Source organism: Strix aluco, chromosome 4 (genome assembly GCF_031877795.1).
Source record: "Strix aluco isolate bStrAlu1 chromosome 4, bStrAlu1.hap1, whole genome shotgun sequence".
Lineage (NCBI taxonomy): Eukaryota > Metazoa > Chordata > Aves > Strigiformes > Strigidae > Strix > Strix aluco.
The window spans coordinates 30,293,909-30,308,411 of record NC_133934.1 but is presented as its reverse complement, the minus strand read 5'-3'; the positions used below and the strand labels follow the sequence as shown (position 1 = coordinate 30,308,411).

At 37.0% G+C, this 14,503-nt stretch overlaps 1 protein-coding gene across 5 annotated transcripts in view; it reads left to right on the top strand.

Annotated features, from left to right (window-relative positions):
• USP46 (ubiquitin specific peptidase 46) overlaps positions 1 to 10,699 on the top strand; it is a 34,623-nt gene extending 23,924 nt beyond the window's left edge. For 2 of the 5 annotated variants that reach the window (XM_074822540.1, XM_074822542.1), the window contains 4 exons: positions 1,760 to 1,843; positions 2,143 to 2,340; positions 3,175 to 3,253; positions 4,240 to 10,699. In XM_074822540.1, the coding sequence (XP_074678641.1) occupies positions 1,760 to 1,843; positions 2,143 to 2,340; positions 3,175 to 3,253; positions 4,240 to 4,341 (463 nt within the window). In that variant the 3' untranslated portion in view covers positions 4,342 to 10,699. Of the gene's footprint in view, positions 1 to 1,759; positions 1,844 to 2,142; positions 2,341 to 3,174; positions 3,254 to 4,211 lie in introns of all 5 variants that reach the window. The other 3 variants (XR_012623076.1, XR_012623075.1, XM_074822541.1) reach the window with 3 other exon arrangements.
• Positions 10,700 to 14,503: the final 3,804 nt, after the last annotated feature.

Below are 14,503 nucleotides of genomic sequence, written 5' to 3'. Positions count from 1 at the left end.
GGTGGGAAGGAAACTAATAAATTCCACAAGTTAGTTTGTTTGGTTTTTTAAATTGAGACTTTAGGCTTTAAAAATAAACATCAGGCTCTTTCCTTAACAGAAGATTTAAAATTTGCACAAGCACATTCTAATGAATCTTGCAGCATTATGCTCCCCACACATATAACCCATCTCTAATTTTTTAAAAGTTTCATCTCTTCACTTATGATTCCCTGAAAGTTACCATGTTTTTCAGAGGAATTGGCTGAATTCAGTTAATTTTAGTCTTTAAATTCAAATATGAAATCAGATATTAGAGATCAATGTTTACCACTGAAGCAAATCCTTTCCAGTGATCATGTTTTATTTTTGGTTTAGATAAAAAAAATATGATTAAAGTTTTGTTGCAACTTATCTTTCAAGAGAGTCCTAAATTTCAGCACTTTCTTATCAAACTGTTTAAGACCATATAAAGAAAAAAAACTTGTAAAAGCATTCTCAGTTAGTATAAATATTTTTCAGTCATATGAAGTGCCTCTCTGTCATGCTCTGTCAACCTTAAAGAACTTAAAACTTGAAAATGGAAAATCCTCCCTTTTTATGAAGTTATGTAAATAACTTCTAATACCTATGCCTCAGCAATCTATATAGTCTTCAGGTCTCCCATCTACCCCTGTGGTGATGATGCCAGGAAGAAATAATCAGACAGAATCCTCCCTTTGCCTTTGTAAGACGTTTCTGGTGCTGCCTAGTGTGAGTGTAGGCTGAACTTGCAGACAGTGTGGCTTCAGTCTCTGTGCGTGTGAACTGCAATGGTAGAATGGAGTTTACTGGGTCTAAATGGGCCTGAATTTGTCTGGAGTTCAGAAATCTATTACGTACAATGTAGGTGCAATCAACAGGACAGTTCTGTACTTCAGATATATCTGTTTAAGGGTCAAAGTCACAAGAAAACCTGTGTGCCTGAAGTGGAACATAGGTGTTTATGTCTGCATTTACAGTTCTCAAAACACCTGCTCAGCTGCAATGTAACACTAGAGGTGACAAAAAATTACTGTAATTTTTTTTACAGTTAAGTTTTTTTAGGTGCCTAAAATTCTGCTCCAAAGCATACCAGCACTGTGACTTCCAACATATCTTTTCTGTGAACTGAGAGGCACTGTCAAACCAGCCTTCCTCTGCCTCTCTCACTTCAAAAGCTCAATCCAAGTGTATTTACTTGATTGGGATTTACAAAATCTTCTATACTAGCTGATGCTTTCCTTTTTAGACAACAACAAGGTATAAGCAAATAACAGTTCAAGAGGTTAGAGGATGCAGAAAACTGAGTTAAATTATTTCTTCTGTGTAAGAGGATTCAAACCTATCTCACAGAAGAACACCATAAAATGTGAGCTATTGGGGTATGACAGAAGTGCACTTGAAGCTGTTGAAGCTGCAAATAATTTTAAGAGGGACTGGATGGATTGAGTGACTACACCCAAGTCTAGGCACCCCCTTGACATGTAAGCAACCAGGATCTAAGTCCCATTTTGAGATACCTGACCCTCCACCTGTATCATATAGAGGGCCTCAGCTCCTAATACAGGGCTGTCATAGCAGCCAGATACCTTAAGTCCCGTTGCAAACCCCAGCACAGTTGCTTTAGATGTTTTAGAAAACTGGACTTAGTGGAGAGAGAATTTCATCCTGTGTGTCTTTTTAGGGTTCCAGTTAATCAGCCCAAGTGGGACAAAAGCATTAAGATCCTTTAAGAACTGATAATTGTATTTATTTACAGAGACTTCAGTAACACAGAGACATTATGTAGTGAACAGAAATACTACTGTGAAACTTGCTGCAGTAAACAAGAGGCACAGAAAAGGTAAGCAAAGGGCAGACTATTTCACCCCATCCCTCCTGGGCTTTGACAAATCTCCTCCTTGATATTTATTGACTTTAGATACCTCAAAGTCTTACTGCGCAGCTGCATTCTCTGTGTGGGCTGGAGAACCTACAGACAGGTTCAAAGCTATTACATGTTTCTTAGTGTAGACGTTACTGCTAGTTGGCTACTGTTACTTACAAAGTGCTTTTATAATGCAAACATTTACTCATTAAGGAAAGACAGAATGGCTTGGAACTGGTCAGGTCTTTATCATATGTACTCTAATGGTTTCACAGGATGAGAGTAAAAAAACTGCCAATGATTCTTGCCTTACACCTCAAGAGATTCAAGTATATGGAGCAATTGCACAGATATACTAAGCTGTCTTATCGTGTAGTATTTCCTCTGGAGTTACGTCTCTTCAACACGTCTGGTGATGCTGTCAACTTAGATCGGATGTACGACTTGGTAGCTGTTGTTGTTCACTGTGGAAGGTAAGATACGTTCCTGTATATCTCGAGCTATTGCCAGGCATTTGCCAAGGGCAGAGGCATGCCTGACAAAATGTGGGGAGAGTGGGAGGGAGGATGTAAACCCTGCTGCTGCACTGGCTTGCCTGTGTCTTGGCCTGAACATCTTAGCCACCCTCCCTCATAGCAAATCTGTACTTGTTTAAAAAATAATGTCTCAGGACTCCAGAAGTCACAAGATGGGATTTAATTAATGGACCTGTCACCTTCCTCATCAACCCACTTAGAGAGCCTGGGAGCCAGGGCTCTGTGAGGGTCAGATGCTGCTGGTGTGTAGGCCCGACAACAGATCACCTTGGTCTCCTGTCAAGACAATAAAATTTATAGCTTTAATAAAGCTTCTCACATATGGGGTATTGTCAAATATGAAACAAACAGAAAGATCCTTGGGACTCTAGGAATACAACTTCTTGTCACTCTTCTCTAAGACTGTATGTAACTAAATATTCATGGCTGATAGCAAACAATTTTCCCCCTTAAATTTAGTTCATAATGTTTTTAAAATATTTGCAGTAGTTGATGCCTGTCACAAGCAAATTGTTGAATGTTCTATAGGTTAATTTGCAAATGGTTGTGGCACAAATGGAAACAACACATTTAGGTTTCAGTTGATGAAGCCTTTGCAACAAGTCAGTAAAAAGGTGAAAGCATTTACCTTGTAATACCAGGGCTGGGTTTACTATGTTCTTCATAACAGTTATAATTCAGTCTGCTTGCATATAGAAATGCAACTTATCAAAATGGGCTCAATAGTATCCTCTAATATTTTGGGGTTTGTGTTTTTACTTTGCTTTCTAGTGGACCGAATCGGGGGCATTATATTACTATTGTGAAAAGTCATGGATTTTGGCTTTTGTTTGATGATGACATTGTAGAGGTCAGTATGCTAAAGTTCATGAGCACAACTTCTGTGTTCATGTTCTCTTCTCTATTTGGGGTTAAAATTCTGATCCAGATTTGGGTATAGATTATTAGTCTGCAAAGCCATAGTTTGGTTGTAATGTTAAATTTAGCTCAACTCTGTTAGGAGGCAAGATTGCAAACAAAATTATTAAGCCTGTAGTTCTTACTCTGTCAGAGAGGGTTGTTTTATTTCAGAGCAACATCAAATGTTTTTAATATCAGACTTCAAGGTTTTAATTTGGAATGTTTTCTATAACTAATGAAATCAATTTAATTCATTAAAACCTAAAATATCCAGGAACTATGTTGCAATCCTTGGCACTATCACTTGGCAAAATTGGACTTGCGACAGCGATGCTAGCTTTACCATTTTAATTTTTGAACAACTGGGAAGCGACAAAAAAGTCTGGATTCTGTAGCTGATCTGGGTTTGTCTGAATGTGAACTACAGCAGGATCTGGCCCACAGCTATTACAGAATCTGTCTAAGTATTCTGCAATTCATTCCTAAGCAAACCGTCTATGTCATTGTGGCACCTTGGCAAAACTGAGGTCTTGAGTCTGATTTCCCAGGAATAAATCCAATGGAGAAAGTAAGGACTGGGACATTGGATGGGGCATGTCTTGAAGAGGATTTCTGGAAGTTTCAGAAAGATGGGGTCATATTTATGTGTTTTAGAAATGTTCACTACTGCATTCCAAGGAGTCTCTCTGTTATTGGAAAAAGTCTAATACAGTTTGCTTCACTGAGTCAAACATTCCTACTGATTTCTATGAGTGAGACCAGTAGGGCTTACCCCCTGAACATTACCCTTCCACTGATTAAATTGCAAACAGACTTTGCTAATTGCTACCCTGAAACAATTAACTGAATTTGTCTTTTGTGTTTATACAGTCATTTAATCCATGTTTGGTATTTCTTTTACCTAACAGCACATTGAAGTTTATATTTATCTTGCAGAAAATAGATGCTCAAGCTATCGAAGAATTCTATGGTCTGACCTCTGATATATCAAAAAATTCAGAGTCTGGCTATATTTTATTCTATCAGTCAAGAGAGTGACTTGGCAAACTGTGACTGACAATTGCACACCATGATGCTGCACACAAAAGAAGGTGATGGCCCCCCTTGAACTGACTTTTACACAGACCACATCTTGTATGGTTGAACAACGATACACTCTGTCTCCTGTTAAATGGTTTATGTGATATTGACTATAACCGTACTTTTTTGACATGCAGAACTTTGTTTCGGGAAGGGCGGGGTTGTTTGTAGTTTTTAAGACTGATTGAAGAGTTAATTGCAGTCAGATTTTAGTGGAGTTTATATGGACTAACATTTACAGATAATAAGATTTGGATGTCAACTGTTAAACCCAATCCAGCTAGAATAGTATTTTATATGGAAGTGTTCATTGCATTTAGGGCAAAATTGTTTAAAACTTTCTAAATGGCTTGGGGTGTGTTGATTTACAAAACATTCCTCTAAATACTTCCTGACATATACTTACCCATTTTAAGTGTAAGCAAAAAAAATCTGTTTCATGATGATCAGAACTGTGGTTGTATAGGGGATTTTTTTACATGTTACTCTCTGCTGCAAAAAAGCTATTCTTCCAAAACCATTTAAGCTTTGGATTGTTAAAAACTTCCAGTGCATAACCTCGGGCCTAAAATTCACAGGATCATCTAGGTTGGAAAAGACCTTGAAGATCATCTAGTCCAACCATTCACATAGAGGGATTTAAATTACAGTGGAACTAAGTAATTCTGTATGTCCAGTCATTTTGTTTATCGTGAGATAGTAAAGATGAGGTAAGATTTCAGAACTTAGGGAGCACTGGAATAAAGGGAGTAAGATGACACATATGACACAGAGATAAATTACATTTATAGAGATTGACCTTATCTTTCTGTTAAAATTATATCATGGGTTGTTTATTTAATTGAGTTTGCAGAGATTGCAACACTGCTCACGTATAATATATCCATCAGGACTGAAATTACACAGTCCATTTAAATAAGTGTTGCTTGTACAATATGTAAGACACAGCTTGATCCTGCAATTTTCTGAATATCTGTAGGTCCCATTTTAATTTCTCAAGACAGAGTCAATTTCTTAGCAACACAACATAATACATAACAACCATTAGTTTACACACACTGTCACGTATATATCATCTCTAACATTTTGGCCAGATTTGACAGCGTTTGGGTCACCACAGAAATAGATAGGGCTCTGGAGCGTCTGATTTTAAAAACATCAAAAGACTTAGTGCAAAAGTCTTGGTTTGTGAATTTGGCTGGTACTGGTCATGCACTCGCTAATAAAATTGCTGATTTCACACACTGGAATTTGACAAAGAATGAATGTAGAAGCAAGTATCAAAAGGGTATGAGAAGGGATTGACAGCAGGTTGAAGCAGTGGTAACGCTGGGTAACTACCTTGCTGGGTTTGACAATTTCACTCCATTACACAATTCTTGTACTTCAGTAGCCAAATTCCTATTCCAATGAAGTCAACAGCAAAAGCACTATTATTGTCTTCAGGGGACAGACGGTTCTAGTATTTACAAGGAAATATTCTCATCTCACAAAATTTATTTTTACCTGTTACATTTCATTCACTCTCATTAAGTATTTATTAGACAATGTTGCTTTTGGTCCTACTTTTCTTTAAGAAGCCTGTCTGCCACTCTATGGCTAACACTTTATTTCAAGAAATGGCTTCTGAAGTGCAGCCAAATCTCATATTTGAGTCTTCTGTAGGAAAGATAATAACTCTTTTTCATTGTAATCTACTCTGAATGTGAAATATCTTTTGTTAAATAATGGTGAAGATGAAGTAATAGCTTCCACTGTAACATCAACTGAAGTTCAGTTGGATTTAGCAATGGCCATTTTGTAAACTAAGGAAATGTAGCACTTTACACTGAATGAGAAACAGAAGTGGACTTTTCATCTAACATTATTTGTGATTTATCATATTATTATACCGATACAAGAAAACAGACATAGAATGTAACCCTAGAGTACTTACTTGGGTGAATAATAGTAGTGGTCTACAGAGAGCACTCATGTGAATGAAGGTTGGTATGCAGGCTCAAGACAAGCATAATTGGGATGCAGCTCTAGTTCTTTTATTGATGTTAGAATGAAATGTTCTGTCTCTAACACAGAAGACAGGTGTCTTACAGGAGACTTCAACTCTACTGAGGCCCAGGAGCTTTTCCACTGAAAAGCTAAACCTGCACAGCCCTCTTTAATGTGTTTATTTATAAGCATTCAGATTTTCCATACAAAAATACAGTAATCACCTGCCTTTTACAATGGGTAAGGTTTCCTTGTGAATGAAGGCACTTTCTAGATCAGCATTAGCCAGTGCTGGTCCAAAGGTCTGTACTTCACAGTTTACTACTGAACATTCCTAGAGCATTCTTCAGTTTTAAAACAAGCAACAAAAAAAATATTCTTAAGGTATCATTTGAATTTATATGAAAAGTAATTTTTAATAAAAATAATTTTTAAATCAGTTCAATTTTAGGAAGTGTTTTCCATATGCAAATTGATTTTTAAAATGTTAATAATATTAATTAATATTTAAATGCTAAAGTACAGGATAATAATCTTTAGTTTTCTCCAGCTTCAAGACAGCTCTAGGTTGTAAAACATACAGATAATTGCAGTATGTTATTGAGAGTAAAATTACTGGAATAAGCCTTTCCATAAAGTATGAAAAAACATTTTAAAGTCATGCTAGCCCATGAAAAAATCACAGCACTGGTATCATACCAGTGATCTGACATCAACTCTGAAAAATTGTGCAATACCCATTTTATGCTAACACCAGCTAAACTAAGTCTTGACCTCAGTCCAGCCAAAGCTGTCCATCATAGCTGTATGAATAGTGCCAGTCTAGGCAGCAGAACTTCTCTTCTATGTCAAATTAAGCACATTCACACGGGTTTTGCAGGATTGGGATCCTCACAGGAACAATCATATGATGTAAAGTATTTTAGTTGATTAAATAAAACATAATCCTTTTTCTTTTATGCTTATGTATAGATTTCCAGTCCCTTATGAAAGAATGGAAAAATATCTAGGACAATAAAAGCTTTTCAGCCAGCAGCTAGAGAACAAAAGCGTAGCACAGATGTCTGATAATATTCTGTGCTTCCCTAAAATGACTATTTTTATGATGTTGGGTTCTGAGTATAGTAGGCCTAATGACATCTGAAGTTTTCTACTTGTTTCAGATGCGTTGTCCGTTTATAAATCTTATTACTGTGTTCTTACTTAGAAAAAAGAACATTTTTGTCCTGTGCTGTTTTTCCATGGAACCCAATGAAGCACTGCAGTGCTGATGAATCAGTTATCTTAGAGGATGAGCTCAGACCTCAACTTTTATGTTTCACAGAACAGGCTGTCAGGATTTTATGTAAGTTCTATTTTGGGGACATAGCAGAGGGAGGCAGAAGAGGGGAGGGATGGAGAAACTATACCAGTGAAGCAGAACACCTTGTTGAAATTAAGTCCCAAAATTACTCCTGTCAATTTTATTTTAATAATTTAGTTACCTCAGAGCAGTAGATTACATCTTAAAAGTCTTGTTCCTTTAGCAGTTGGAGTAAAGAAAATAAAGCAGTAGGTGTTTCCTTGCACTAGATTTAATGAAGATATTAAAGACCTAACTAAGCTGAAACTGAAATTCACGTTACATGGTGGGTCCTAAAGTGCTACCACAACCTGTCTTTTCTCTTCAGACATTACATTTCATTCATCCATCTGTTACAGCATCATGTCCTTGGGACCTGAGCCGACAACTTGCAGCTGCCAGTGATTTGATGCCTCTCAGCAGCAGACCCTTCTTGTTTTGACTCTGTTTTGCTGCTTGTGGCTGACAAGTGTGAGCAGTATCTTACAGCTGAATGTGTACTAGAAATTTTAAGAAGTTTTGGCTGTGTACTTGTTCTTTGCTAGTACCTTTTATCAGTATTTGTTTTAATTTATTTCTCTTTTGTTGGTCTGTTATTGCATTTGTATAATAACTTACATAGTTAATATTATTAGTTTTCTGTTTTAATTTTTATGTACTTTGATTTTTTAAAATGTAATCAACCTAAGCACTTTAAGCAACAATGTCAATATTGTGAAATTCCAATCAGCTTAACATTTTGCCTTTGTCTTTTTGCTTTTGCAGCTGTTTGCTTGTGATCCAGCATCTCAAATTACACCCCAATTGCCATTTTTAGGCTTGTAGTCCTAGTTGGGTTATAAATTTGAGAAGCCCAGATTTGTTCGTATGTATTTGTTCATACCTAACAATGATGCAGTATTTACTATGTGTCTGCTACACATAGCAGTATGTACCTGATGAGTTGAACTCAGAGTGCACATTTCACAGCCTTTTGTGCACTCTGCGAGCTAACTTGTCTGAGAATGACTGTAATACTTTAATCTGAGGCACAGTTATCAATGACTATAATTTAGAAAAGCTCCACCTCTCACAGGAAAATTCTTGGAGTTAGCTGTCAATCAGCTGATGATACAGGTATTTCTCTCTTTGCCATTTTATCTGTGCTCTGTACAGTCTCACATATGAATAATCTTAAGAGCTGCATTTATTCTTGGCCCTTCTGTGAGTGCTAGGCAGGAGAACAATCTTTTTGCATCTTCCTTCTCTCCACTTTGGGCTCATATGAAGGGAAATGATAATGAAGTAGGATAAGTGCTGATGTAAAAAAACCCCACACCATCTGTCAAAGACACTGGATGCTACTTAGAGGCCAGCATCTGTGGTATCCATATCAGAAAGTCACTGAGTTTCTGTGTTGTTAATGCAAGGGTCAGTCTTAGTTTTTAAGACTTCATATTCTCTTTGATCAATGAAGAGACCAGGGCTTTCTCCTGTTGCATCAATTCTGTTGCTGAGGTGTTTCTTCTCAGTTTAACATAGCACTTAATATTTAAAATGGGAAGCCTCGATACACACCCTTTTAATTTCTTTCCAGTTAACATACATTACTTCAAAGGGATTGATTAAAACTGTCCACAAGATTTATTCAGATTAACATACTCCTTTTGCATACGAGGTAAAATAACACCTATCAGGAGGTATGTGCCCACCTGATGGGACCATCTGGGCTAAGCCCACACTTTTTTACACAGTAATGATTCTTTGCCCCCTAGGAGGTTTGCTTGCTGGTTTTGCCTGAATGACTTAATATGAAACCGCACATAACTCCCTTTATTCATCATCTCAGAGTTGCTATAATTCTTTAATAATTTTGCTTCATTTGGTTATCAAGACTGGGACTATTGCACAATGTAATATAAATTAACTTGTGTGTGCCATTCACAGTGGTCAATTTAACAGCCTAATGCTTCTCATGAAGGCTGTTGCAGGTGGCAACTTCACTATATGTAAGAATATTAAGGAATAAGTAAGTGAGGAGCTGGACTGGCATGCAGCTTCCTAACCCTCAGCTTGTACCCAGCTGAAATTGGTGCTCCATCCTCTAGATAATCTTAAACCTTCTTCTAGGGGTTCTGAAGTGGTAGGAGCAAACCCTTTATGAAGACACCTTGCAGTTCACCAAAACATCTTGCTTGCCACGCTAGATAATTAATGAATATTTGCAAGCCCTCTCTCCCCGCTCTGCAAAACCTCATTAGTAGGTATACATTCCTTAAAGAGACTGAGCTTAAACCTCAGCTTTGTATTTGCAGCGGTGTTCATATTTGCAAATGTCCCAAGACAGATTTTGTTCACATACTGAATTGTTTCCTAGTCCTCTCTCAACAATCATTCTAACAGCAAGGGCAACGTCTGTGCAGCCATGTTGCAGGTTCAAGTGTTTTTCCCGGAAACAATTTTCTAGCTTCAGTGGCTTTTGCTAAAGAAGACCTAACACAAACTCCATAACTTATCCATGACTCTTTAGGAGTAAAGTCACCATATGCTGTATGAATATGAGTGTAGGGTAGGGGGAAGAAGAGAAGAGCAAAAAATATGGAAAGGGATGGGTTTTCAGAGACTTTGAATATGTATATGTTTGTAAATATATAGTCCCTCTCTACCTTGTCAAAACAATGCAATCATAATAAAAGTACTTAAATATTTTGTGCTAGTTTTTTAAATGGAGTGAAAGGTAGTAAAATTATTAGGCACACAATTGGGGACACATAAAAATACTGAATTTCTAGTAAAGCGTACAATACACAGTGTATGTGTACAGTTGAGTATCTGCTCTTTTTAATCATGTACTTGTAATTAAACCCTGCACTACCTGCAGAACTGTAAGATAAATCTCATGTTGGTTATTAAGGTTGTAACATTAAAAAAAACAGTATTTTCTCCTGTTAACATGTTTATATTTTACATAAAATAAACTCCCTAGCTGATCTTGCTTCCATTCAACTTGCTTTGAATTCATCTGGAGCCAGACTAAGGCTGAACGTTGATGTTGGTTGTTTCACAACATGCTTCTGAATGTCAGGTATCTGTATTCTTACAGATGGCAAGACTGCTGATGCTTGCTTTTTATTTCATTTAATGGAGTCATTGCATTTTAAGTGACTTCAGAAAATATTTCACCACCTTTCTTCTAACTGCCTCTGAAGTATCTTAAGGGAACATATTTTGCATGCAGTTCGTGAGTCGTCTTGGTGGACTATACATATAATTGTATGACTGAGCTGTACCTAGTTAAAGCACATTACTGACCTTGCCAATGTTACTGAGAACAGCTAAAACTGAACAGAATAAAAAGTAGGCAGAATTGAACTACCTTTTGCATCAGGGAGCAACAAGAACACCAGGCCCTTTAGCCTGGGATTTTATTTGTGACTACTGGAGTGGGAAAGGGTTTTGCTAACGAGGTCTAAATTTCTGTCAGAGAACTGAAAATTTCCTGTAGTTTGCTCATTTTCCTGAAGTTATTCATTAGCAAACACAATTTACTCTCTCAAAAGTGAGGTAAATAAAAGGCTGGAGTTTCTTGCTCTTGTCTAAATGGATTCTTCTTGTTCCTTCAGAATCATTTAGAGAACCAAAAGCAAACATAACTGTCAAACTGCATGTTAAATTTATAGCTATCATGCTATAAGATTTATGGCACATCAGACTGTCAAAAGGACTAGGTTGAAAAACACTTCACATCTTATAGTACAGATGTCCTCTCAAATTAAAAACCCTGAAGAACCTTCAAATTTATTCCTAGGTTATTAGAAAATAAGCTTTTAACTGCAGGATGGAGACAGAAATTTAAAACACAGGACATGACTGAAATAAATAAATGGCAAATCCATACTTTTAAAACATTTTAAGGAAATAAAATTTAGTGTACATATAAAAAAACCAAGAAAAGTTTTCCAAGAGCAGGGTTCACAGTCACTGTACGTGGGTGCCACTAGAATTTCTCTCACTTCAGAAATGCATTTTCCCAGAGCTGTATGATGTTTACCTGTGTCTCTGTTCCTTATTTTTTCATATGTCAGATCAATCATTTTAGATAAGATTGGGTTTTGTTCTGTGTACCAGATAAACAGAGAAATGCTAAAAATATAATTTCATCTTGATTGAAAACTCAGGTATGTAGGTGAAAATTATAAGATTCCTCATTTAAATACACTCACCAGACTCGAAGCAACATTTATTAGACATGACTAAATATATGATATTGAAAACCATGTTCCTGGAGATGTTAATTTCCTTGAATGTCTGTGTGCAATTTAAAAAATCAAGTAAAATTTTTTAATGAAGAAAAATAGGACAACCATTTTCAAGACATATAAATATCTATATGGTAACAGAACATTTCAATTATCTGTTCTGAAAAATGTTCAGAACTTAATAATTCACTTAATAATTTTATATCAAATAGTAGAAGATTACTCCATCACCTTGTTAAAGTTCACTCACCCTCACTGCATGACCCATTTGACTGCTCTACTGTGACCTAAGAGCTTCAAGCGTTCCTTCGCCTAAAGAGATTGTAGCCACCTGTCCTTGCTGTCTCTGGGAGACTTCCGCAGTGCAGGTGGTGGAGCCAGCAACCCTCTAAAGAACTGGATCTTCCTGGATCCTTTGTCCCAAGGCAGACCAGACCAGTGCTGACTCTCTCCACTCCACACCTAAGAAGCTTCAATGCACATTTTCCCCAAGCTCATCTTTCCAGGAACACATGGTGCACAAGTTTTGTATTATTTCCAGTACAGAATCACTTTGCTTTACATAGGAAAATACTTTAGTAGATCTAGAAAAAAGATAAACAACCATACGTACACTCCTGCTTCAGTTTGCTCATGTGGTCTGAACCTAAGAAGATTTCTTTAACGAATCAATCCAAGTCCTTTTTGAACCATAACAACTTTTCCCTTTTTTTTCCATATGGTTCCCTTCCCCATATTCTTACACAGCTGAGGAGAGGCACTCTCAGTCCACTTTGTCACAGCAGGTGTCTCCTACTCTGAGCACAATATTAGGGTTTGGATGTGAAGGATGGTCTTGCTGTGAAGGAAGCCATTGGTGGCGTTCACCGCTGTAAAGTGTGATCATTATCAAAGTGAACATGCTCTTCCCGTATCAGTTTATGCAGCCACAAACAGTTCACCTGGTGCTAACAGTGCATTTCATCTCACTACAAATACAGAAACAGCAGAGGATGCAACAACCTGGAAGTTGCAAGTTGCCGCAGGATTCACAGAGAGACCTACCAGGATCAAAGAGAATTCAAGAGGTAGAGACTGATAGACATTTTTTGCCAAATCACTGCAAGGGTAAAATAAAGACGTCAATATTAGAATGAAATTTGGAATAAGACAGAGTGAAACATTATCCTTTGGATTTTACTTCACATACATATGAGGAAAAAAATCCAAGTCATGTTCCAGAACAGCAAACATGTTGAAACAGAAGATACAGATTTCACCCAACATTGCAAACTAGACATCACAAATGCTTAGGCATCAACCAAGAGACTACCTGATAGAGACCAAATTCTACAGTCATTCACTTCACCGTAGCTGTAAAGAAGCTCCAGATGGGTTTGCAGTTTTACAGTGGGATTAGTAATAACAGAAACTGGAATAAAGCTTCTTACAACATCCTCATAAAACTTTTGGTGTGCAGAGCGATGTTTTCTGTGCAGCTGTAAGACATGGTTATGTGTAGAACACTGTAAGCACGGGAGAAGAGGTACAAGTGGGATTATCTCTGCTCTATGAAAACATGGTTCAGGAGCATAAACAAAATCTTAATGCTTTATTTCGTCACTAATCAATTAATTCTCACTGTCATTTATGAAGCATTTTTCATCCTCAAAATAGTTTACCAGATAACTTTCTAACTCTTAATTTGGTGAAAATTGTAGAAACTGGGTAAAATATACCAAAATCCCTATGTATTTTACATAATTACAACTTGATCTGAATCTGGCCACCCCTCAGCTAGACCAGTTTAACTAGTAGGAACATTTTCACCAACTCCTCAGCAGCTGCCTCAATGACCTATTCACTTCTGGATGCAGTTCAAAGTGCAGATCTTGTAGCACATCCCTCCAGTATAACCTGATCCCTTGCTATCTCTGAAACAGCTTGTCTCACCTGGAATGCACTGGGGCAGCTGAGGTTACTTGGGAAGTTTGTCATAACAGCATTTTACTTTCCAAGGAATGGATTAGCTTTCTTTTGCCCCCTAGTAATTGTTAATTATTATACACTAGCAGGAAATATTAGGGAAAGCAAGGATGATGTCATTTATTTGGTTTATCTTTCCTAATTTTGGGTATTTCTAGTTACATTTTCAGATGAGCAAAAATATTCTGAGGTAAGGTCACTGAAATTTTGACTGTTAATTCTGCAAGATCAGTAGTTCAGGCAGAGACCAGTGTTGGCTAAGACACCAGAATGGCACTTAGTTGCCCCTCAGAAGTGGCCTTGAGGACAAAAAAAGCCCCAAAAGGTAAGAATTCTTCCCCCTAACCTTTACACCTAAAATATTTTTAAATGCTCAAGCACAGTTTGCTAATTCTACTGTTGACATATACAAGGATATTTCTGGGCATACTGCATCACTGTGCTGTGACGTGGTTTCAACCGACATTGAATTAACCACACTTTTGCAATAACATGCTTCAGAGTAGTGTTCAAAGTAGTAGTATTTAACTGTGTTTAAATTATTAAACTGCATTTATTAAACTATATTATTAAATATAGCAATTAT